Source organism: Musa acuminata, chromosome BXJ1-2 (assembly GCF_036884655.1).
Source record: "Musa acuminata AAA Group cultivar baxijiao chromosome BXJ1-2, Cavendish_Baxijiao_AAA, whole genome shotgun sequence".
NCBI lineage: Eukaryota > Viridiplantae > Streptophyta > Magnoliopsida > Zingiberales > Musaceae > Musa > Musa acuminata.
In genome coordinates this window covers 25,541,484-25,566,931 of record NC_088328.1, presented here as the reverse complement: position 1 = coordinate 25,566,931, position 25,448 = coordinate 25,541,484, and the positions used below count along the sequence as shown (strand labels likewise).

The window sequence follows — 25,448 nt, the reverse complement described above, 5'->3', positions numbered from 1 at the left end:
AAAAGAGAGTCCAAAATATGACCTATCAAAATAGATGTTAAATCTGAAGAAAAAACTTCTTCCAAAAACAGATAGATTGTGTCATCCTGCCTTTATTAGCAGCCCAATGTTGGTGGGAGCTTTATTAAGTTTCTTAAAACAGTGAAAGCAATCAAAAAGTTTGCAACTTCAGGATAAAAATATGAATGCTTGTTGATTGGGAGGTTTTGCTTTCCATCATGTATTGTGTGAACAATAAAAAAATCTATCTCAAGATAATTATATACTTTGGTGTCTTTCTATCACGATCAAAAGGTGGTCTAATCATAACTGATGGACGGGCCTTGTGGACTACCTCGTGAAAGAAGAATAGACACGGATGGCTCGTCGGTTATAGCGTAGCTCCCATGAAGAGGAACCCACCACCGATTGGATCAACCGCAAGTCAATGTTGACGGTTTTGGATCATGTAGTTGGATACAACCCATTGCATCATTCAATTTACACATTCGGCCTTAAATTCTCATTTAATTTACACCTCTCAATTATTGGTAATTGTCGAACCATGATGATTGCTTCTTTGTCCTCCGTGCCTTGCCGACCTCTCTCACATTTGAATTAGTGGGCAAGCAACATGTGGGGGATGAACCAAAGTGGATCTCGGTGGTCTCCCTAAAATAATTGAGGCAGGTGAGTTGGTAGGCGCGTATAACATATGTTCTTGGGCAGTCCATTATGGGCACTACCTGTATCTAATATTCATGTTGTTGGTGTATCTGAGCTTTTAGGATCCAATTTCCATTTCCACTTGTATCGTAGAATTGGACATTATCATAACTCAGCTAGATCGAGCCATCCATCGAGACGACCGCGACCCAAATCATTGGTACATTTGATTCGATTACTGGATCGGAGATAGATTGGACCGGTTCAAACCATCGTCGTACAGAAGACTCATGGACCAGGTGGGGATCCTTTCCAATCATTGTACACATTCCAGCCGCCGTTCACGATGGCTAAAGTCAGTGATCGGCAGAGTCCTCCTACTTCCAACGGCTGATATGCTGGGATTGTAATATTTTAGTCAGAAGCCACTTTGGTGAGAATCCGATCACATTCGCACCTTTTTTCTGGCCGACGGCTATCGCTCGCGTTGAAAGCACGAATATAAAAATGACGCCCTTCTCGCCCCCGCAAGAAGAGGCTTTAAATACTTCTCCAAATCCCCCCCTTCTCTCTATCCCTTCAGCTCCTGCCGATAAAAGATCCTCCATCTCCGCCATGACCTCCATTCCACTGCCGGAATCTCGGGCCCTTCTGGGTCCTGTTCCATAGCTCCAGTTCCAGCTCCCAGTCTTCAGTATCGACCCGCGTTTTGTTGGAATTAGGATCTTTTTCTGGCTTTAAAGATTCGATCTTGCTTCAGTCTGCGAATCAAAGATTGCGTCTTGACTGGATCTGGAGCTCTGATACTTGCGGAGATGGACGTGGTGGCGGCGCTGAAGCGGGGGGTGTCGCGGCAGTTCTCCCTCGGGTCGCTGTCGAAGAGCAGGTTCAGCTTCGGGCGCCACGCCTCGCTCGACCCGAGGCTGGCCAACGCGAGACGGTTCGCCTTTGGGCGGCAGTCGTCGCTCGACCCCAACCGGCGGAGTCCCGTGAAGGGGGAGCTGGTGGGGGTGCCGGAGAATCTCGACGCTACCATGCAGCTCCTCTTCATGGCGTGCCAAGGGGACGCCAATGGGGTGGAGGACCTCCTCAAGGATGGGGTGGACGTGAACAGCATCGACCTCGACGGCCGGACAGCCTTGCACATCGCCGCCTGCGAAGGGCACGTGGATGTGGTCAGGCTGTTGCTCAGCATCGGGGCCAACATCGACGCTAGAGATCGTTGGGGAAGCACGGTATGTTGTCAAACAATTTCCTTGTTCGACAGTTGCTTCAAAGTGGAAATGGATGTGTGCGCGCTAAGAATTCATCAACGTTCTATGTTCATCCTTGATGATAGCTGGAAATCATGTAATGCATACTAGTATATCCAACTTTCGATTTGAATCTCAGTTTGTTTATCGGATTGCAGGCGGCTGCAGATGCTAAGCACTATGGTAATGCCGAAGTCTATGATCTATTGAAAGCTAGAGGAGCCAAAACACCGGTAGGATGTATTCCAAATACAAGATGAAAAAAGAGAAATTTTTGCTTCCCCTTCAAAAGGAAAACATACTTTTCTTACCAAAATTATTATTCTCTAAATGCTGGCGTGCACTAACAGAAGACTAGAAAGACCCCAATGGCAGTTTCTAATCCCCAAGATGTTCCTGAGTATGAGCTGAACCCAACAGAGCTTTACTTCCGGCAGGGTGATGAGCTCTCAAAGGCATGTTCTTTGCACCTCAGACTTATTGTGATTTGTTTCAGCTTTAATTGCTTATAAGTTGTATCAAGAATCATGCCTCACTTTCTCTGGAAGAGAATGACAAGATTTGGACTTTGGGAAAATTGTCTTTAAGCATTTGGCAAGCACAGAGATAATAATTTCTGCTGATATTTTGGAAAGATAATCTTTTACAAGCACTGTTCTTTCATTGTGTTTTCAAATACTTTATTACCATGTTTTCTCATCAAAAAATTATCCAAGCTGTTCATGAGCAGCTTGAGTTCGATAGAAATTAAGTTGGCAGCTTTCCTGCAGATTAAAAACGGCCAAGCTTGAGCTAGGGATACCTAATGCTAGGCTCATTAGTATCCATCAGAGAGATGTCTGGAAACTAGCGCACAAACATCTCTAACAGTGATTGTTGTGATGAGGATCAGGAAAATTCTGCATGCCTAAGTTCCAGTCTGAGGTTTAAATGTTAAGAGTTTTATTTTTATGGTCATAAATTATTGCATTTTTGGGTAGCACTGGCTTGCAAATGATGAGCTGATGCTAGCCATCTTAGCACATCACCAGGCCAATAATCAGTCCCTACTGATTAGTATGGATGGTGTGTACCTATTGTTGATAAAGGTACTGTCTTGCTCCATGCCTGTTGTATCCTTGACAGTTATGCTATGTTCATTATAATTTGTGATATATAAGGTGCTCTGGAGTTTAACTTGAAGTCTTTTGATTGTACGATATGTTGCAACTAGTATGGTTGAATTGGATGGATATCCATATCCTTTTGCCTTGCCTTGGTTTATTTTGTCAGTTATTCCAGTGTTGCTGTAAGAGCTGTTTCATGTAATTATTCCTGTGAAGTTTTCTTGTGGTCTATTTTGAAATATTTAGTTTCTTAATTATGTTGATCATGATCATTTGCCATTGTTGGTATTGATAGGACATTCGTCAAGTAGCTAAATGGAATGGAATAAAAGTCTCCGTCAAGATGCTTGAGCAGGATGCCTACTCAGATCCAGACACCATGTACTTGTTTATTCTTTCCATGATATAAACATTTGCTGCATTAGATACTTTCATGTTCAATTTTTTTTGCTAAAGCATGTCTACTTGAGCTTATTTGAGCTATGAAGATAGGCAAACTTCCTATTTGAAACCTTACCAGTTATCAATTAATTGTTTTTATCTAGAGGACTATGTACTCTCAGATGCCTATATTGTTATTGATAAGAAAATCCTGAATCTTGATATATGCAAACTTGCATATCATTTCACTCCAAGTCTCTAACCCTTGCCTAACTTTGCTTTGACTAAGGCATTAGGCACTTTGATGGAAAAGATATTAATGGTGACATGCAAAATAATATCATCCTAGAAGATCTTCATGCTAACATGTCTAATCGCCCTTTGTCCTTAATAATTGGTCGATTGTATCAGATAGTAGAATGAGACAACAAATAGTATCTAAAATGGATTCCATAAGCTCCATATAAAATGTGGCTGATAGCTACTGATCAAAACCTAATAGAGCTTAAACTGGATAGGACTTTCCTATAGTGCTTGTATTCTCTAGAATGTATTTAAATTAACAGAAAGGAGCCACACCCTAACATGGAAATGTTCAGGTCCTGAAACTGATCTTCCTATTTGGATGAAAGGACTGCTCTGCTAACATCAATAAACTTTTGAAAGACCATTCTGTAGAAATCTTACTTGCTCCAAACTTACAATCACATATTAAGAAGTTATGCTAGAAGCTGAAATGACATTAATTCAGCTCACTGAAAGCAATTGTTTCAACAATATAATATTTCCCCTGTAGTTGGATATTAAGTTTAAGTAATCATGACACAAAAATTTGACCCTAGTAAATTAAACACAATCCGGCTGATGGGAAATTACCTTTCTTTGGTTTACTAAAACTTTGTGTCTGTTAGAATATAGTTTTGAGTTGTATCTTGATGCTTTGTTAATCATGTGATTGGGTTAAATCGGCACATCATCAGCACTTTATATAGAATACTGACTTATGAGCAAGTTATTCCCTCATCTTGTTCCTCCTACACATTGTTAGAGTCATTGATTTACCTTATATTTCTTTTACATGTACAGAAATGCTTTCAAGAATGAGCTGACTCTGATGCAGAAGGTTCGACATCCTAATGTGGTTCAGTTTGTTGGAGCCGTTACTCAGAATATACCCATGATGATTGTCTATGAGTACCTTCCAAAAGTAAGTTGCTGGTAATGCTTACTATGGTTTTCGCTGTGAAGAAATTATTTTATCTAATTATTGCACTGATAGTTTTGTCCATGAATTAGAATCTTAGTCTTATACTGATACTGGGTGATGGCAAGATTCCTGTGGCACCAGTACTGGTTGGTGTACCAAGTGCCACTGTTAGTTGGTACCAGTCAAGATCACCTAGAACCCCAGAGAGAGAGAGAGAGAGAGAGAGAGAGAGAGGAGGAGGAGGAGGAGGAGGAGGAAGAGGAGGTGACACATATCAGCAGGAGGATGGCAATGCGGATGAGGAAGAGGAGATTGTGATGCGTACCTGTGGGAGGAGGCTATGACAACACATATGAAGAGGTAGAGGAGATGGAGGGAAGAGGGAGAGAGCTGTTGTAAAAAATGAGAGATTCAGAGAAGAAGAAAATTAAAATAAAATAAAATAAAGAAAGAAGAGACAATTGTTGACAGTTGCCAGAATAAAAGAACTGATACTAGAACCGGGAAGTAAGCTTACTGCTTGGTATAGCTCATTATCAGTCTGTTCACTGTCAAAAAGATTGGTACAGTGAGTTTCCTGAGAAGCAAGTATTTGTTTTGGACAGAAATGTGAGAAATTGCCCGGTTGGCGGCCATTGGACCCATAAAAACCAGTCCATACTGACAATGTCATAATCCACATTTGAATCTATGATCTTATCAAACCATAATGTGCTCAAAATTTATTAGTCATTCTCCATTTTTTGTAAACAATCTATAGCCTTTTTATCTGTGTTCCAACTTCTTAAGATGCCTATCCTTCATAAGAGTGGTTTAGTGATATGGTATTCAAGATCATGGCTGTGACCTGTCAATTGTTCTGCTGCTTTCTAAACTCAGGGTGACTTAGGAAGTTATCTTAAAAAGAAGGGACGTCTAAAGTTGCATAAAGCTCTTCGATTTGCCCTTGACATTGCCAGGCATGTATCAAGCTACTATTGTTTGAATTGCATTTGCTAATAATTTATCCTATCAGCTTAACTAATTTCCTTGAAAACTCTTCTGCTGAGATCTGCTAGGAATCATCTTTATTTTTTTAACCTATTCTGGACATGAATATGAAGGAATTGAAATGTTGTAGATACTAAATTTGCTTACTTCTTGTGCTTTTTTATTTGTCATTATTTATGGAGAAATATAAGAATAAGATTTTATATTTTTTGTTACTTTTTAGTTTAAGCACTAGATATTTTTATTTATAGTATTATCTGAGTTGTGAATGTGCATTTAACACTTCAACCTTTTCTTCCTTATTCTTTCATGGGATAAGCTTTATTTTTTGGTGAAAATTTATGCATACTCTTCTTTTTCTTGCTTGTCAGTGTAACCAGAGAACCTATTCCTCATAGGCATAGAATTCCAAAGGCCATACTGAAGGCCCGTCTTTGTAGATGCATATTGTTCTTTGAAGATTTATAGCCAGATTTCTCCATGGCATAACATATAATATATTGATTTTAGCTTTTTCAGCTGCCACTCCAGCTTGACCAAAGATACATATTGATGATAACTGTTAGTGGCCTAATGTAACTTTTCCACTTTTCCATCCGGACATCGGATTGGTACTGATGGGTTAAATCTAATTACAATTTGACTCAGCTAAATTTTGACTGAACCTGGACCTCAACATTTGTGCGTCAAGATTTTGCTTGCTCATTCTGTATTTGATTCTTATTTATGCAGACAAAATTTTCAAAATCACCTGACTAAATCTGATTGTGTTTTCTTGTGCTACTCATTATGCATTTTCTCCTGTTCACAGCTTTTCTTTCCATTAAATGAATCCTGTTTACAGTTTGTGTTCCACAGATATACACCAATATACTGATCATGTGGAGTAATAATATCATGTGCATTGATGGCATTAGCAAATTTCCATAATGTAAATTTACATAGATAACCTTAGTTTTTTGGTTAAATGGAACTTTGTTAACCAAGTATTGGTTTGCTCTATGATTCAGGGGCTTGAATTATCTTCATGAGTGCAAACCAGACCCAATAGTCCATTGTGATTTAAGGACAAAGTAAGATGATCCAATATCTGTACTTGATAACATATCAGTCATATTCAAAGCTGCAGACATAAATATTTGGTTATCTACTATATGATTAATATTTTTAGTAAGGTGCCAGAAATATTTTTATAGATGATGGTGGTCAATTGAAGGTGGCAGGCTTTGGCTTGACTAAGATATCGAAATTATCTCCAGACAGATACAAGTTAGCCCATCCCATGGCTCATATTGACAGTAAGTTGTACTATGCTGTATACTAAATTTGAACCTACTCTTGGCCCACACACGATAGATGCACACAATTTGGTTTGGTTTTAAGAGAATTTTATGTTGAATTTAATTTCTTCCTTTTACAAGCTTTAAACTGTACTGGACTACAAGTGAAAATAGAACTGAGATTACATGAATAACATTATGTTATTAAAAACACTTTGTTACCTGAAATATTTTATATATATAAGAATTAGATTTATCATTTTTATATTGTTTATATAATTAAATTCAAATATGATTAAACAGTATCGTATATAACATTTAACGAAGCCAAACTGATCACGACAAAAAATTCAAAACAAATGGAACTTTTGCAGGTTCATCTGCTTCACTAGAGTATTGTAAAATTTTATAGTCCTTCTTCCAGGCATTATAATGCCATGTTGAATTCCTACCCCTAACATCATCCATTAGCTCATATTTTATGTAACAAGTCCATGTATATAAATTTTGATGGTTTTTATACCACTTGTAGGTTTATACATTGCACCAGAGTTGTACAAGAATGAAATATTTGATAGAAGTGTTGATGCATTCTCCTTCAGTCTCATTCTTTATGAGGTTTGTCGATTCAAATTTTCTTTTGTTTGTTTAAGTTCCAGCATTTCATTATCTTCCACAGAGAGTTTTATTTCAGTTGAAACTGAAATTCTGAAACCACAACCAATATGCAAGTTTCAAGTGTCCACTCAGAAGTTAATTAAAAGGAACTTGCATAATATACTTTGCTTGAGTAAAATAAGTCTATTTAGCTATCCAGAATGTTTTTTCTTTTCTTTTGTATGACAGTCTCAGATATAAATGATGATGAATAAAGTTAGTGAATCTGTTTTTCTTGGTCCCTACTTTTTAACACAATCTCATGGATTATAAGGATTTACTGGAAAACTCAGTCTCGCCTATTTAATTAAAACTTTTATTCATTTAATTGGTTAAGGTCTTCAGGTGAAGAATCCTTTTGGTTTTGACTACTTAGCCAAGTCCATTTGACACGTAGCTATTTTATGATTTGATGTTACTATTTATTTAAATATGTCAAAGATACTGTTCTGGGAGGATTTTTTTTTTTTTTTGGCCTGAACAAATTTTACTTGTCTGTATGTCACCTAAAAATGCAGTCTCTTGGAAATATTAAGTAAAATAATTTTAATTCCGCCTCAATTATAACATCAGATAAGCATTTTGGTTAAGAATATCAGACCTGAGAGTTGAGATTTTGTTATCTTTTTTATTTACTTAAATATAGAAGCAAATGCTGATTATGTTATAAAATGTCACACTTGCTTCTCTTGCTCAAAAGTTGACATTCAAGCTTATATGGTGGCTATGCTAGAGAAGAGGAAGCAGTATAGAAGTGTAAAATTGATGTTTAGTAAATTAAGCAGATCATTCTATTGCTTCATCTATCATATGCTCTAGTGTCAGTTGACTTTGTTAATCTTATTTTTGTGTTGGATAGCTTCCACAACGAGAATGATGTTTGCTCTTAGTTTTTTCTATGCAATGATCAATTGTCCCCTTCTGAAAGTTCAGATGATTGAAGGAGTTCCAGCTTTTCACCCCAAGGCTCCCGGAGATGTTGCTCAAATGATTTGCTTGGAAGGAATCAGACCAATATTAAAGACCAAGTCGAAGGCTTATGCTCCTGATCTGAATGAGTATGTCTTTCTTCACAAGTCAAAGAGATTTCAGGTGTACCTGTTCAAAGTTATACATATTTTTAATAGTAAAGCTATTAAAGGTAAATTTCCTATAAAAGGACATGAGCACACTCATAACAAGTTGATATAAAACTTAGTAAACAGAGGTCTTTAACTTACTACTTTCCTAAGGTCTCTTTGGAAACCATGTAGATCTGCTTATTATATGATACACTAATCATCTCGATTTCATTTCTCCTTTATTCCATGTATACTCTTAAGTAGTTGTCCTCTATTTATTTGTCCTGTAATGTTACTTGCTAAGTGAAATAATCATAACCGTAACTAGATCTGCTTGTGTAATTCTATAATTTGATTTTTGTTGTTCTGGCTAGAAACTTTTGGTGTAAGTATACTAATTTTCTTATAATAATTATGGGATCAGTCAAATCTAGTAAATGTACTGAAATATTTATTACCAGCTTTTCTTCTAGGGCTGCATGAGTTGTATATGTAATTTATTCATGCAAGAAATTTTGTGCAACTAGTGATAAGTTCTGAACAACTACTTGTGTTAACTGTTCACAGTAGATGGTTAGCTACTGGTAATATATAATTACAGTAGGTAAGCAGACTTCCCAATATACACCAAGCCCTTTTAAGTAGGTTAATTAATTTATAAATCTTGTTAATCTAACCAAATTTCTCTGTTTTGGCTAATAGATTGGCTTATTTTCAGTGCCTTCTGACACTCCCAAGATCTGGACAAACAAAATTCACAAATACTTGAAAATCACAGTGGATGATTAACTTTCCCTTTGTACTGCCATATAGAAGTGAATCAAAAATATAATATGGTCATTTTTGCAGGTTAATTGAAGAATGCTGGAATCCACAACCTGTTGTGCGACCAACTTTCTCGGAAATAATTCTGCGGCTGGACAAGATGTATGCAAATTGTTCAAGGCCAAGCCGATGGAAAGAAAACTTTAAGCTTCCCTGGTACATTTGATTTTTATGATAATTTTTGCATTGCTTGATTACTTGTAGGTTGTGAATCCAAATGTTTGAGCATAGTATGGCACTTGAAATGTTGCTTCTCATGTGAAATTTGTGGGAGTATGCATCTAGTTTTTGGGTCCTTATGGTTTTCACTACCGAGTTTGCACTTTCACTCTGTACTTAGTATGATCAAAAAGTTTATATGTCCTTTTTAAATAAAATCCAATATAATAGAGTTGCATTTAGGTTAATTTTCTTTAACCATACTTCTTCTCATTTTGCAGGAAATAACGAGGAGGCATTCGCCGGCTTGCATTATGTTCCATCATGTTGTAACACTAGTATGCAATATTTATCAATGTATAACATTCACTAATAAACATTAGTTTTCCCGATAAAGATTTGCTATTGTATGTCACTACAAACTCTGACCAAATAATACTTGGAATATATTTTTTTATTTTGAATATTTTATATTTTTCTTCTTTCCATTTGGCTTTATTTAGCTTTGGCACATAGCATTTGAGCCGAAAAGATTGTAAGTTGTAGATGTATATGGCTATGTTTACTTGTAAGAAGTCATAATGTTTTAATTTTTTGGGATTTACTATATAGATTTATTACCGTTGAGTTCTTCCTAAAGTAGTATCGAATTAAGAGAATTTAAATTTAAATTTATAATTTATAATAAATTTCTTTTAATTTTTTCTTTATATTTCTTCATGCCATTAGCATTAGATGTCTTATCTCTTCTAACTATAATATTCATATGTTTTTAATCACAAGTTTGTACAATATCAATAATTCTCTCTTATTTTACCATCTATTAATATATTTTTAAAATTTCTAACAATAATGTCCATCTCAACATTCTATCTCTTAAGATCCATAGTGATAATATAAAGCTTCGTATGCTACTTTGATTATATTTTATGAATAATATTTTCATCAATTTTTTATTTTGTATACATAAAACTTTTACAAATAACTTTATTTTTAGAAAATTTAACTATCTCTAATAAAACATATAGCTACGTTTACATCGACTGAATAACAATCATGCTATATAAATCAAGACATCGGTTGTATGATTATGTTATATAATTAAGTTTAGAAGAGATTAGAGCATGAAATATCAAATATCATTAGGGTTGGCAATAATCTTTTATAATTTTTAAGATTAATGTTCATTTTAGCCCATATGATTTTGGTTATGGACCTCCTAAGTCCTTATGATTTACTCATGTCTAAAATAACCCTTACATTTAAAAAAGCATAATATATAAGTTCCTCTCATCAAGTCTGAGTTAATATATGTTAGAGTTTCCTTACGTGGTATGCTGACTTACAATAAGTCATTAATATAATAACATATGTAATTTAAAATTTAAAAAAATTGATAATATGTGGATTTGAAAACGTGGACAAGTTGCCTAATCAATTTCCTTCAAAACGAGCCTTTTCATGATCTAGCGGGCGACACACTGGTCTTGCCTTGACATCTGTTGTAGAGGGAGGAGCCTCTTAGCACTTACAACAATCGAGAAGGTCACAATGGAGAGTCAGTCTTCCGGGCCTAAAGAGGAAACCACGAACCGTATTGTGCGCTTCAACATCTAGAGCTTTTCCCTTGTTATGCTTATGGCTCATGTCCAGCACTGTCACCACATCAATAAGAGCACAGAGAGGAGCAAAGAATCCTATCGATGGCTCTTTCACCTTGAGAGCCACCACGTAGCTTCGGTGCCTCTGCTCTTCTGATAGTAGGGCCACCTGCGGCATCACGCTCATAAGAATGCCATCAGGCTTAGACCTCGGTGTCGGCCGACGAAGGACTCCTCCGTCAGTGCAGCTAGCATATTGAGCGCAAGGGGCCATAAGGAGCCCATAAAACTCATCATCTTATTCCACGTCCTTCATCTCCTCATCGTCACCGTAAGCTTCCTCATCCTTATCCTCGTTAGCTGCTTTTGGTATAAGATCAAACCGCATGCCCCCTCCCTGGTTGGGCTTCGACATAAGCAATAGTAGCTCATCGTCGTCATAGACCTTAGTAGCAATAGCAACGACAATGGCGATGGCCACTCTGTTCTCCTCATGTTGTCGTTCCTCGCCTTTGTTGGTGTTTCGACTGTCGTCATTGGTAGTTTTCCTATTCGGGTTCTAATTCTCCATCTCTCCTACTGACCCTTACTCGACAGCAGGTGCATTGTCTTCTCGGTGGCAAAGTGCGAAGAGGAAAGGTGCATAGCGCCAAGAGGCAAAGCAGATGGGGCAAGCTAGGTTAACGTAGCTCCTGACGTAGGAGGCAATACAAGGAAAGTGGAATGCGTGGGAGCACTCCACTATGAAGACTAGTATCTCCTGGCTCACATTCATAAGGTTAATTAAGTCATAATATTTTTAAATCTATATATTATTTTTTAAAACTTAAATTATATATCATTATATTAATAATTTATTATGAGACAACATGTCACGTAAGCAGACTCTGACATCTATTAAATCAGATTATTTTAAAACCAGCTAAGTCCGTGTCAGATGGTATCAGAGCGAGACAAGCACTCATAGAAACACTTAGCATGCAAACGTGTGGGACCTAGCGGGGCTGCGTTGAGGGCAGTCAGCACACGCGCGACCGTTTAGGGGAAAACGAGCATGGAGATGTAGGGAAAAAGGAGTCGCTCAGAGGAGCGGGCATCTGAGATTGGCATTCAGAGGAATGGCCAACCCTTCGCGAAAGAGGCACCACGAGAACAGGCAAGCTTGGAAGAATGTGGAGCGCACAAAGGTTGGGATGGCTGAGTTTGAGCTACGGCTCAACGTTGACAATTATACTTGATGGTGCTCTAGGCAAGCGAGGCGCTTGGCAAGAATGAGACCATGCAAGGTGGAATGAGTTGCTCAACGACCAAAAGAGTTATGCAAAGCTCATAGAGGTGAGGGGAATTGCTAACTCGAAGAATTTGGTACTCATGCATGGGCTTGTATGCGGACGATGGAATGTTCATAGCCATCCCAAGGCGACCGAAACTCGGTGCCATGGAGCATTGAAACTTTCTCTTCGGCATGCGAAGGATACGTCCGTAGGAGGCTGAAGTGTGCAACGAGTTCAGCATGTTGCTAGGCCTTGAGGGGTGCAGCGGGGACTGTATTGACGGGGAGTCGCAATCTAGCAAGTGCGTTTGCAGGAGGCAGAACAATGCACAGTTTGTTCAGCAGACCGGAGTAGTCCAAGGGGATGGTGGTCTCCGAAACGAAGAGAGATGTCGCTCCAATGGGATAGTTATCCAGGAGGGATAAGTCCCGGCTCTCTAGAGGGAGAATCATGTGCGACAGACCGCACATGTTGAGGAGGAGTACCTCAACAAACAACAACTCGACGAAGCTCGATGGACTGAGCAAGCGGCGAGGAGTCGTCGCATGATCTCGCTTGAGAGAATGCATTGGTGGATGCATTGCGAGATCAAGTGGGGGAGCGACCCAAAGCAACACAAATGAAGGCACACTGGGAGTCGATATGGAGATCGGACTCAAGGGAGGGCTGACCCGTGGAATGGTGGGCGCGAGGGCCATCATCAACTCAATGTGAGAACGAGGAGCGGAACAACTTGGGTGTAACTTGGCGAAGTACTCAAGTCGCATGAAGGGAGCCAGCATAGAAGTTGGAACGTGGTGCAGAGGCACAGTGCTTTCCTTAGACAGAGGTCAAGGACATGAACTCTTGTAGAGGCAAGAGTAGGATCATGTTGTTCCATGGGTCCTTCATTCTGACGGAGCGGACTCATCTTGCATGGTGCCAAAGACGAAGGGAGCTTCGGGGCACATGCACCTTATCTCGGAGAAGCATTTGATGGAGGAACTAAGGCGACTCAATTTGCGGAGGCGAAGTTGGGTACAGAAGGCCTTAGCATGGGGCAAGAGGACGCAGAGGCGGGTACTCTTGAAGAATATGCCACAGTGTTGCCATTCGAGTTGCTATGAAGGAAGTGGTGCGCAGCGGAGATTGTGCTGGTAGGGGCAGAGGCCCAGGATCCAGACAATGGTGCACAAATTACAGTGAAGTCGGTGGACTTCGGGAGCTACTAGGCGACGGACTATCCTAGAGCGGTGCTTCATCTAGGTGTGACCCAAGAGTGGGTGGATGAGCCAAAGGAGCGAACAAAATCGAAGGTGGAGGAGACCCTGCGATGTATTGGCAGAGGCCACACATGGAGGTTTCACAATTCGAGTTTATTCCACAAGGATCAGAATGCAATGGAGATGTCACCAGGAGGCGACATGGTGCAACGGATCGTGGTGGAACAGTTCATGGCAATGCGATACACACGACTTAGTCCCGGGAGGGACTAGATCATATGGAGGTATGATCGGGAGCTACTGGAAGCTCCACTTCGGTGAACAACACGACGACAAGAAGGGCTATGGATTCAAGGAGTGAAGGCCATGGTACCGCAGAGGCGGGTCTTCCGGGCGTGCATCGAATTTTGCATCGGATGAAAACCTTGGTCATCAGCATATGAGGGCTGTGTTCCACTAAGGGAAAAGTTCGAATGCAAGTACCAGTGAGTCCCGGGAGGGACTGGATCATATGGAGGTATGATCGGGAGCTACTGGAAGCTCCACTTCGGTGAACAACACGACGGCAAGAAGGGCTATGGATTCAAGGAGTGAAGGCCATGGTACCGCAGAGGCGGGTCTTCCGGGCGTGCATCGAATTTTGCATCGGATGAAAACCTTGGTCATCAGCATATAGGGGTTGTGTTCCACTAAGGGAAAAGTTCGAATGCAAATACCAATGAGTTCCATGGGAGGGACTTGATCATACAGAGGTATGATCGAAGCAACTGGAGAGTTGGACTGCTCCAAAGTTCATATTCGCTTAAGGGAGCCCGACAAATCAGAGGACAAGGTCGAGTAAGCGAATGTTGCTACCAAGGAAGCTAAGGAGAACAGAATCGGTGCAAACTCTACAACGTGATGGCAGAGGCCATGCATGGGAGTTGCAGTCTGTCTTTCCATCGACAAAACGGACTGTTTGGAAAACACAGAGGTGTTGAAGCAGGGGGTCGAAAGGGGCGAGGAAGCGACGACGAGTCCAGAGGGACTTAGCTACCCAAAATCAAGCATCAGTTAGAATGGAGGTGGACTCAGAGGAGTGTCATGGAGACATCTCTACTGATTGTGAAGAAAAGGGATGCAGATGCGAGGCGACGGATAGTAGTGCCATGGGCATGGCAGCGCCATGGTACCGTAGAGGCGGGACTTCCGTGAAAGTCATTGATCCGTTGCTCTCATGGAGGGAGAGCGCTTGGTCGTGAAAGGGGCCGAGGAGGCGGAGCATGCAGAGGCAATCTCCAAGTACCGAGACAAGACTGAAGGGCAGAGGCCGGGGAACTTCGTAAGACCGGTGTCAAGGAGCTTCTCATCAAGATAGCCGAAAGTGAAGGACTTCGGGTTATGCAAGAGTGCACGACCAAGGAACGAAGCAAGCAGTACGTGGTGCTGTACTTTTGCTACTAAGTGGAGTAGGCAGCAGGGTTGATGGAGAAGACGGTACAATCCTAGAGGCGACCTCATCTATCAGAGAATTACTCCAAGTTGGGGTGAAAACTTCCTGCATTCCAGAAGTTCAATGGCATTGAGAAGGTGAATCACAGTAGCTAACTCAACGCAAGGAGTGCAAACACTTCAAGTGCTTTAGAAGTGTGAGCAAAGAGCAGGCGAAGGCCAGTAACCAGCTCGATGCATGAAGTACAACCTCGAGGAGGCGGGCGAAGTCAAGTAACCTTCGCCTTCTCAACTTTTAAGAGGATGGGCGAAACCGAGTACCCCAATTCTCTTATCTATCCAGCAGAGGAGCTCTGCACAAGTTCAAAAGACCCTTCAAAGATAATGGAAGACAATAGTTGTCAAATCCTCACCAACGGTGATCAGTGCTACTGAGAGTAGATTGTCCGCTTCATTTCCCAACGAAATGCCAATCGAAAGCGGAAGTGATGCGAACCTAATTGGATGTGACAACTAACTGAAAGAAGAGTCAATAAGCAGATTCTGTGGAGGAAGGATCCAAAACTTCAGAAGTTTACGAGACGATGCTCGTTAAAGCTCCAACAAGCATCCAACCAGTTCAAGCAGCATGAGGAATCTTTGAGAGACTAGCGCAGTAAGGATGGTCTTTTCCTTCATCTGGGGGATCCGCAGGAATCAACAAGGATCAACACAACTCAGCCAACCCCACACCAGAGTCAGAGTCATTGGTGAGTTGCAGCAGCATGGCGGATCAAAAGGTTCGACTACTCAAAAACAGCAGCGGAGAGCAGCTGGGAGTCAAGAGGCGCATTGTAGTTGGAGCAGAAGATTGAAGACTCAGCAAAAGGCGAGGAGTTGCAGTGTCAACAAAGGCTTCAACTAGGACGTCGAAGGAATAAGTGGGGGAGAATGTCACGGACAAACTTCTAAACAAGGTGTTTGATGTAATGCTTATGTATGTCCGTGTCTTTTGGCATGTTCATGCCTTGTACAGCATGTAGAGGGGCGGCCGAAGGCTTAATAATCTCATTTTAGTTGGGTTGGTGGCCTCTTTAGGCTTGTAAATAAAGGTTGTGTCATGTGGACACGTGAGAGAGACTTATATGCTATGTTTTTAAAATAAAATGATTATTTTAGATTAAAGTAAACCATAAAAACTTAAAAGGTCTATGACCAAAATTATAAGAACTAAAATAAACCTTAACCCTAATCTTTATTAAAAACTATATTGTGAATGTTTAGGTCTTTTATAAGTAGCTGGGAGGATAGGCTCGCTTAGGTAACCAAAAAAATTAAATTAAATTCGAAAAGAGGAAGAAATTATTGGAATGAAGAAGATGATTTGGTTGAAGGAAGACACTTTGATAGGTCCTAAGATTTTCGTTGAACGTGCAAAAGAAATGCAATGCATCCGATCGAACCGATAGACATTATCCTCTCCTCAGATTCCTAAAGGAGTTAGCATCCTTCATTTGTTGCAGAGAGGGGGCTTTGCACCAGATGGAGAGAAGGCCTCTAGGATGATTTAGTAGCTTTCTCCAACAACTTGGAGGGGACAAGCAGTCATGGCTCTTGAGACTGAGGATGGTACAGAGATTCCATGATCACCAGGAGTGGGGGTGCTGTGCAAAAGAGATGCTGCCATGGCTCAGAGCCTTGCACCTGTGTCTTCAGATAATCCATACTACAGACAAATTGCCAGTTCCTGTGGTTGCTGCCATGGCTTCAGACATTGTTCTGCTTTAGCCTTGTCACACACAGCTCACCAGTGAATTAGATTGAAAATAAATCATTGTCTTGCCAAACTTCTGTTTCTATTTGACACAGTAACTATTAGATTGAAATGGAAATTCAGAACAACCCTTCTCTGACAAGCTTGCTATTAGAACATTATCTGATTCCTGATCCCTCAAGTAATGCTCAGCCTCCCAAAGTAAGGATAAAGAACCAAGTCCTCTTAAAACACTACGCTGGCTTTTTGGTTACAGAAATCTAATAAATCAGGAGGAAATGGAGCATTATCAAGCAACCCTTAAAGCTAAATTCTTTTCTGGATATGGCACAATCTTGTTTTCAACTACCTCACATGCCAACCTTTGTTCCTCTTGAAAGTAAAGCTTCAAGTGAACTCCAGCTTCCACTACTAGCATTTACACATTAGCAACTATAAAATATCTTAAGTAATTTCTACAAACACAAAGGAACAAATAAGCAGTCTTTCGATACACAACTGGCTGCCTTCTAATTATAACCAAAACCTAACCTGGGCAAGGCGGCTACAAAAACCATTAAATTTTAATCCTTCATTTCACTAAGATGACAATGAACTATCATCATCTGAACTCCCGGACCTTGATGCTTGGAAACTCGGGAAGACTGGTTCTGATGTTTGGTTCGCGGTGACTGGGAAATGGCGTTCCATGATTGTGATGTTATGCTCGTTAATCTTTTCGACTTCTCTGCAAACCTGGTCAAGAGTTGCAAGAAAATCTCTGATCACCATGAAGACTCTAAATGGATGAGACTCCTCCTTGGTTGAATCCCCCTGGAAGTATTCAGTTATCTCCTTCACCATAGATAGCGTGGAGCTCTCTCGGGCTTGGATATCTAGAATTTCATCCTCAGCCTTTCTCATGAACTCAATCATAGCATCATGGAAATGGTGACCATTCTCATTTGAAAATGAATTGTTTAATTGCAGCACCTCCTGGATCTTCCCTAGTCCTCCACCAAGTTTGGCAACATAGAAGCTAAGCATATCCGAGTCCATTGCAGCTGCCTTCTTGACATTGCTAAGCTCAACACTCAGACTGGACACAACTTGGATGCCAAGTTTACAGTACTCAAGATCTGTTACCGTATTTGACTGGTGGTTAATGCTTGAAAAATTGGCAGAGGAGAGGCGAGATCCTTCAGCTCGACTGATTTCCCGGACAACAAAATGTAAAAGAGTGGTCTTGCCATCTGTTCCTTTGACGTCGACTAGCTTAAGGAGGGCATCAAGCTTGAAGGCATGTGCCTCACCACGGTTGGTACCAACATTCATTCGATTCCCAGTCTTCAAAACTGCCTCTAGAAGCTTGCTGAACATCCTGCTGCTCCTCAGCTCTTCACAGGCAATCTGAGACATAAACAAAATTGAAGGGATAAGCATGTTTTTTGCTCATTTCCGAAAAGCAGTATTTGAGCACTTTGTTTGCGGGCAACTAATTTGTTAGCTGCCCATAGCTTGGGTTTAAATATTTAAATCATTGAAAAAAGGAAAACTTTCCATGAGCTAATCAGGCAACTGTTCATGATTGCTAATTAGTTGAAACAAAAATAAAATCTCATCTTTATGGAATATCATATAATAGAGAAGCATTCTTATCTAAGGTATATAAGGTACATGGCATAAGCAATAATGAACAAAGGTCCATTATGATCGAAATGGAATTCTGTCTAATATCTAGAAAGCTATCATCCAAACCATTGCTTGCAATTACATGGACATAAAACAGGTCTTCTGGACACCATGCATCAACCATAAAACAGAATGTGAAAGCAATCGACCATGACTTTTGCTAGGTGGCAAAAACAAAACTTATCAAATGGTCTCCAAAAGAATGCAATCGACACAGCTTTCAGAGTTGGCATATTTATATATAGCCACTAATGTTGAACTAATTTAGATGCAAAGTTGACATAGTATATAACATTTTACTGTAATTTTGTACATTTACTCTAATAATGGGATTAAGATAACAAGATTAAGATGACAATAAAGAAACCTGGCTTTGTGCTTTCAGAAGTTAAAATCATCTTCACAGTTTCACATGAATCTCAATTCTTGAATATTAAATAAATATTTACAAAATAATTTGTGTAATGAAAAAATAATCAACACTTACTATCTCATTCTATAGATTTGCTTAAGAAATAACAGAATGGTTTTTCATTTATGCAGTTTCTCTCTGTTGAAACTTGAAAATGAATAACGCAAATAAGTTTACCTGAAGAGTCCTAAAGAGATTTCTTAGATGATTGACTTCTGGATAGAAATTAGCAATATAAAGCATGGCATCAACTCTCTTAAATGCAAAAGGTATATCAAGCACAGCCTTCAAGAAGGATTCAGCTGGACCAAGCTTGAATGGTGAATCATTTTTATATTCCTTCAATTTAAGCTCTTCCTCTCTGCTTGGTACCATTTTTGTAAGTGCCTCCAAAATTTCATTTCCCAAGCTGTCAACTTTCCCTTTATGACAGACATATACCATAAAACTGTGTTAGTGAAACAACAATAAAGGAAAACAAATTTGGGAAAGCTCCATAGAGATTGATGAAATAAAGATGAAAAACAACTGCAGTTTTTCAATAGATAGAATGCCATTGAAATAAATGAAGCTTGAAAATATCTAAAACACATAATCAGGCCGTGGTAAAAGTAAATGGAGAATGAGCTGCTAATTCTAATCACATATTCACCTCAACATAAGCAAAGAATAATAAACATCAAGCAATCAGTAAACATTTAGCACAGACAAATTGTTTTAAGAAACTCATCATTGATTTCATAAGACTGAGAATTGATTAAACACACAGATATCAATAAGGTAAACCATTCTTATAAAACATATCAAAATGGGTGGAAGGTATACCTTCCAAGAGAGCTTCACAGACTTCCTCTTTATTCACATTTAGGGCCTTCAGCAGAATTGCAATGTTCTGGGACTTCTTGGGTTCGAGGATCCTGCTCTCTTGGTTCATTGGAGGATTTATCTGACCCCCAGACATCTCCTTTGTCGTCGTGCCAGTGTTACTAAGGAACAATGTCTCAATCATCTCTTCGTTCAATCTGCCAATCAATCAACACAAACAGATAAGAGACACAGCATTGCACGCAAAGAAAAGATCTTTTAGATTCAAGCAGAAAGTCTCACTGGAATGAGCCTGACTTCAGCTGATCCCACACCATCACCTGGTCAGAGCTTGCTCGAACTTTATCCCAGTGCAATGGCTTCAATTTCGGGCGAGGATTCTCCTCGTGCTTCTCGGCCGCATTGGAATTCTCTGGCGCCACCGATGAACTCCACGCTACTGGGATTCGAGGATGTACAAGAACTGGCGGCTGGAAAGCCGGCATCTTCACATTCTGACCCTCCCGACGTTCATCTGGTGCCGGTGGTGGCAGTGGTGGTGGTGGCGGCACTGGATTGTGTCCAACCGCCACTGAGTTTCTAGCGAAGTCCCCTATTTTTCTCGGTGACTGCAGGTTCTGACCAGAATATTGCAAAGTTGCCGACTTTCTGTCGCAGTCGGCTTCCGGTGGTGAAGATGGTGAGGAATGCGACATTGGTCTTCTCTTCGGAGGCGATGGTGTGGGCGGCCGCAGCAGAGGTGGAGGCCTAAGTGGCGGCGGTGATGAAGTGGTGGGCGACGACTGGGTGGGCGAAGAAGCCACATTAGAAGAGATGCATGAGGGCGTGCTCAGTGTCGAGCTCCGAGACCCGCACCTTTCCATCTTCGAACCTAAAGCTGGCTTCTTTGAGCTCGACGCAGGGCCAGCGGCGCTGCTGCCCTTTCCGCCAGGGGAGTTCTTCGGTGAGTAGAACTCCTCCGACGACGAGCGGCCACCCTCGGTGGTCTGGAACTGGCGAGGTAGCGGCGGGAGCGGGCGGAGCTCCGGTGACCCGAGCTTCCGGTACGGCGAGCCACCTCCGGCGGCAGGCTGCGCGGCGGAGCTCTCGTTCGCGCGGCCGCGGGAGTTGACGAGAGTGCCCAGGTACAGGAACTCCGAGCCGGCGGTCCCAGCGGGGGCGGGGGCCGCCGAAGAAGTGGCGGACAGCTTCCGCCCATCAGAGGCGGTAGTGTCGGGCGGGAAGAAGCGGAGGCTGTCGGACCTGGCGTCCTTATCGGCGCCCCCGCGACGGCGGCGTCTGCGGATATGGACGAAGAGAGCTAATGAAAGGGCGAGAAGGGCGAGAGCAAGGAGGGGGGAAACGACGGCGGGGACGAGCCTGGGGGGAGAGTGGCGGGAGGGGGAGGATACAAGGGAAGAGATGTTGGCGGGGAAGGTGGGGAGGGTGGCAACGGGAGAAGGGGGAGGAGGCGGCGGCGGAGAGGGGTATAACGGGAAGAAGGGACGAAAGCTGTGTGAGGTGGCGGAGGAGGAAGGGTACTTTGGCAAGGAAGGGGAAGGGGGTTGGGCTGGAGGGAGGGAAGAGGAGGTCAGGGGAAAGAAGGGTTGATGGAGAGTTCTCCTGTTGTGGATTGCAATACTAGTGGTAGTAGCAGTACTCGTGGTAGTGGTGATGGTCGTCATGTAGTAAAGGAAGTGAAGTGAAGCGTCGCTGAGGAGGAGGAAGAAGGCAAACATGGACATTGTTCTGCAGCTGAGACACGGAGAGAAGGGAAGAGAGAGAGAGAAGGGAGCCGGGTTAGGGAAACAGACACAGGGGAAGGGAGGGAGGGAGGGAGAGAGAGAGAGTAGCAAACTCTTTTCTTGGAAGTGGTGACGGTGCAACTCGTTTTCAAGGTTTGAACAAGCTTGGATTGTTGCTCGATGTGGGAACTTGTGAGAGACATGCAACGCCTACAGTGCGGCTCACTCGGGCCAAGAGATGTGTAAGTAGACAAAGTATGGAACCAGTTGGCTCCCCAACAAAGATAGAAGGCACGTTGAGAAGAAAAAAGCGGAGTGAAGAGAGAGAGAGAGAGAGAGCAGGGTTGAGTCATTGCTGCTAGCAGTGCCTACTGCTCGTGAGTGAGCTAGCTGGTGTGTGACAGAGCAGACGGCATTTATTGTGGGAAGCCTCCTTTTGAACTCACCAAGGAGATCAGATTTGAAAAGGATGGGGATGGGATGGGACCTCTCCCCGCAACAGGCAATGCCACTGTCATGTTTCAGAGAGATGGAAAGAGAGAGAGAGAGAGAGAGAGAGAGAGGGAGGGGTTACTGTTCCCTGGCATATTTCTGTGCGTCTCCAGGAGAGGAGAGGAACAGTGATGCAGATGCATAGCTTGCTCTGCCGAGCAAGTGAACATCTACTCGTCGGGTGCCAAAAAGAGATTTGTGATGATGGAGTGGCCCGTGGTGAGCATCAATTATGAACTCAAAGAGTATATGAATTGGAGAATGATTGCCAATAAGACTCCAAGGGAATCTTGTTCTTCCCTTTTATTCTCTACTTGCCATTGGCAGCATTCCCAGGTTGGGTCACCACAAAATTTGGCTCCCTAGGAGGACATGATCACATGAAATATGTAGCTCACAAATAAAAAGTACACTTCTTGTTGTGTTCCACTCCATCCCTCCTGCATTTTTACTGGTAACAAAGGTATTACTCTTGGTAAAAAACAATCGGAAAGCTGTTCATATTCTCTCAGAGGATGAAGGTTTTTCCCTTGCTAAGCTTCTATTCTGCACACCCTCATCTAGCTGGATCACATTCCCATTAGTCATTATGATGGCATCGAATACTTCCTTGCTGGATCTCACACTGAAATATAAGAACACAGTGGTTTTTTTATGCCATCTTCGTCGATTACATTAAAGAAGAAGAAGAAGAAAGACTGGTGCTGCTGAGGAAAATTCCATCAGTGACAGCTCTTTTGAGGCTTTCTTCATCATTCTTATTATTACTCTAACATTTCACAGGTTGGTTGGGTGTTCTAAGTTTGTGAGAGGAACACAGGAACAGAGCATACTTTATTCTGCCGAAAGAGACATACCACAAAGGATCCGATGTAGAGGAAAAAGCTGCGGCCGCCAATAGCACTGCGGTTTCTTGGCCGGGTCAAAGGACTGTGCCGTTCTTCTTTTAGGTTTGCAAGTGGATAGCCCTTTCCAAGGTCGTGTTCCAAAAGAAGAGAGATAAATAATATAGTAATACATAAAGGAGATAATAATACAAAATATCTATCAAAGGAAAAAAAATAAATGCGGTGAGCGTGGATCGAACACGCGACCTTCAGATCTTCAGTCTGACGCTCTCCCAACTGAGCTATCCCCGCGATGTTATGTTTTGTGGATCAAAGTAATTATAACATCATTTTATTGGGTTGGGATACCCCTCACAGAGAAGGCAATCTGGCCCTGCTTGGCAAAAGCTTACATTGTATATTATATTAGGCCATCAAAACATGAGAGAGAGAGAGTAGTAGCCGATCGAAGGAAGACTGAAGCTTACATTGTCACTGAGCTATTCTCTTGTCAGAATCAATCTGAGAATATGACAAAGAGATCACTAATTTTACTGCAAGAATAAAATTAGAAGATTGATCGAATAAAAGGAACGTTTAAAAGTAATCTACTAGTCTACATTACGATACTTAATGTAATTCTCTATTATCTGCTGAAAATTTAAGATTCTACTGTCACAAATTTGGCAGTACAAAGCCACTACATTAATTAAACAAAACAGGGAGCACAAGACATTTTTCTTTTTGCAAGCAATAGTTTTCTCAGGCCTTCAATTGGCACAAAAAGCAATCGTGAGAGAGAGAGAGAGAGATGAGCCATTAACCATTATTAAATCATCTTCTTAGTGTCCAAACTGAACCAAAATGTCTACATCAACGTGGTTCAGTACCTTCATGGCAGTATAACCTAATTTGAGTGAGAAAATTGTGCTGTATAACCTAAGCTCTTGAAGCTGCTTGCTTCCTTCACCCGCTAAAGTGTGAAGAAGATTCCAAGCAGCTGGTGTTCAAAGATCATTCTTCCAAAAGCATCTTCTAAGATGTCATGAAATGGATCTTCACTGAAATCCGCCATGTTGAGGCCAACTTAGCATCACCTCTTATGCTTTCATGTACTGCATGCAACAACAAATCTGGTGTATACCAACCCTTCAAGCAACCATACATGATTCAAGATGCTACGTCTTACACATTGAGGCCAAAGACTGTTCCTATCTCCTCCTTGAAATTAAGCTGATGATTCAATGTGGTTTGCCATGTCGAGAGTGACATCCTAGTCAACAAGGTTGGTTGATCAATTAATGTTGTCCTCTTTGCGAATAAGGTGGTGACATGTGAATTAAATTCGTTTAAATCGAAATTACTCCATCAACTGCTGCAGGATAGACAGCAGAAGATATGACATTAAAGAAAGGACCAACATTCCTATAAGAAGTTACTGAGGTGAAGAACTTGGAATTGTTTGGCCTTGGCCATTTGCTGCTTGGATAAACAGTAAACTTCTTAAGGTTTGACTTCTTTTGTTGTGTCTTGGGCAGCCCATAGATTCAGTCTTGTAAAGTTAATGACAGTCTACTGCGAGGCTTGTGATCCAGTGAGCAGTAAACATTTCATGTGGACAACCATTCTACCAATTGCTAAACCTTACTTGAAGTCATCACATCAATTAGGTGAATGTCATATCATCTAATACATCATCACCTTCGATCCTGTTTCCACTGGCAGGCAAGTGACCCTCTTCTGTTGACTAATTATATTGGATACCATGACTGATACTAAAACTATTCACTATAAATGCCATATTATTTCCTCTAGCCATTGGAACTACGATTTCTATGAAGCACAGAGGTAATTTCTACAGAGTAACACCTCTACCAACACCAAAAACTGGATTGAGACTCTATGCATGGGTGACAACTTGAGAGTTACGAAGCTAAACAATGAGAAGACTATCTAAGGGCATGTTTTGTCATCAAACAGTCGCCATTTGTCAACAAGACCTGGAAAAAATGAAGCTGCTAGCAGATGACTATTACAGATTTTTCAGTCTGCTTCGTCAACATCTTCAAACTATTGGATGGTTAGACAGCCAGCTTGCGTAATTTTTTGGGCCACTGAAACATCATCATCTTCCTCTCTTGGCTCCACAAGACAGTCCAACCATCCAACTAACAAGAAACCTTCAATGGTGATTCTAAGTTTTGAGTTGAGATGTGTAGTTTTGAGTTGCCAGAACAACTTGCTCGCTCTTCTCAGGATATCACTGGGGTGCTCCTATGGGCTATGAAACCATCACCTTATTAATTTTGGGTCACAATTTGACTAGAAATTCATGAACTCAACAAGACAAAAGCTGAATTTTAGATCCGTCTTTGTGGAAACAAATGTTTAGGTACAGTATCATAAAGATTTCTTTTTCTCGGTTATCAATTAAGCAACATGAGGCACATGAGGTACAATTAGTGTTTATGTTTTGCTGTAAGACAACTGTTTGTAAATCATGACATAGCTGATAACACTTCAATAATACCTATTGCCAACAAAATCATTAATCTTGTTCTTTTGTTTTTCCTGAGCAAAGAGAGTTCAAACTATTTGAATGAACTTTTCTGGTGCACCTGTCATTACAATCTAAATCAATATAAGAACCCCTAAGTACTGAAGTTAATGAC

The 25,448-nt window shown here is 41.1% G+C and overlaps 2 protein-coding genes and 1 non-coding gene across 4 annotated transcripts; 1 reads left to right on the top strand and 2 right to left on the bottom strand.

The window, feature by feature from the left end:
• Positions 1 to 1,188: 1,188 nt before the first annotated feature.
• On the top strand, positions 1,189 to 10,050 carry LOC135604998 (integrin-linked protein kinase 1-like). Of its 2 annotated transcripts, XM_065094672.1 has the most exons (12): positions 1,190 to 1,880; positions 2,057 to 2,131; positions 2,249 to 2,353; positions 3,300 to 3,385; positions 4,472 to 4,592; positions 5,472 to 5,551; positions 6,593 to 6,655; positions 6,765 to 6,880; positions 7,395 to 7,480; positions 8,453 to 8,577; positions 9,430 to 9,561; positions 9,846 to 10,050. In XM_065094672.1, the coding sequence occupies exons 1-12, from the start codon at positions 1,461 to 1,463 to the stop codon at positions 9,850 to 9,852; spliced, it is 1,416 nt and encodes a 471-aa protein (XP_064950744.1). In that variant the 5' UTR covers positions 1,190 to 1,460; the 3' UTR covers positions 9,853 to 10,050. The 2 variants fall into 2 exon arrangements, with proteins under 2 accessions (XP_064950738.1, XP_064950744.1); XM_065094666.1 differs by lacking the exon at positions 9,846 to 10,050 and having other exon boundaries at positions 1,189 to 1,880; positions 9,430 to 9,571.
• Positions 10,051 to 17,258: 7,208 nt separating this feature from the next.
• Positions 17,259 to 22,565, bottom strand: LOC135604979 (formin-like protein 1). Its single transcript, XM_065094641.1, has 4 exons — positions 20,016 to 22,565; positions 19,734 to 19,930; positions 19,086 to 19,330; positions 17,259 to 18,214 (listed from the first exon to the last, which is right to left on the bottom strand). Exons 1-4 carry the CDS (start codon positions 21,455 to 21,457, stop codon positions 17,405 to 17,407), a joined length of 2,694 nt encoding a protein of 897 aa, XP_064950713.1. The 5' UTR covers positions 21,458 to 22,565; the 3' UTR covers positions 17,259 to 17,404.
• Positions 22,566 to 23,015: 450 nt separating this feature from the next.
• TRNAF-GAA (transfer RNA phenylalanine (anticodon GAA)) lies at positions 23,016 to 23,088 on the bottom strand. Its single transcript has one exon. It is a non-coding gene; the product is annotated as a tRNA-Phe (tRNA).
• Positions 23,089 to 25,448: the final 2,360 nt, after the last annotated feature.

Coding starts and splice junctions, on each gene's coding strand:
- LOC135604998 (XM_065094666.1), top strand. CDS start 1,461: ATGGACGTGGTGGCGGCGCTGAAGCGGGGGGTGTCGCGGCAGTTCTCC. Junction 2,354..3,299: donor AGGGTGATGAGCTCTCAAAG/GCATGTTCTTTG, acceptor TGGTATTGATAG/GACATTCGTCAAGTAGCTAA. Junction 8,578..9,429: donor TATGCTCCTGATCTGAATGA/GTATGTCTTTCT, acceptor TCATTTTTGCAG/GTTAATTGAAGAATGCTGGA.
- LOC135604979 (XM_065094641.1), bottom strand. CDS start 21,457: ATGTCCATGTTTGCCTTCTTCCTCCTCCTCAGCGACGCTTCACTTCAC. Junction 19,931..20,015: donor CTGAAGTCAGGCTCATTCCA/GTGAGACTTTCT, acceptor ATTGATTGGCAG/ATTGAACGAAGAGATGATTG. Junction 18,215..19,085: donor ATCTCTTTAGGACTCTTCAG/GTAAACTTATTT, acceptor TTTATGTCTCAG/ATTGCCTGTGAAGAGCTGAG.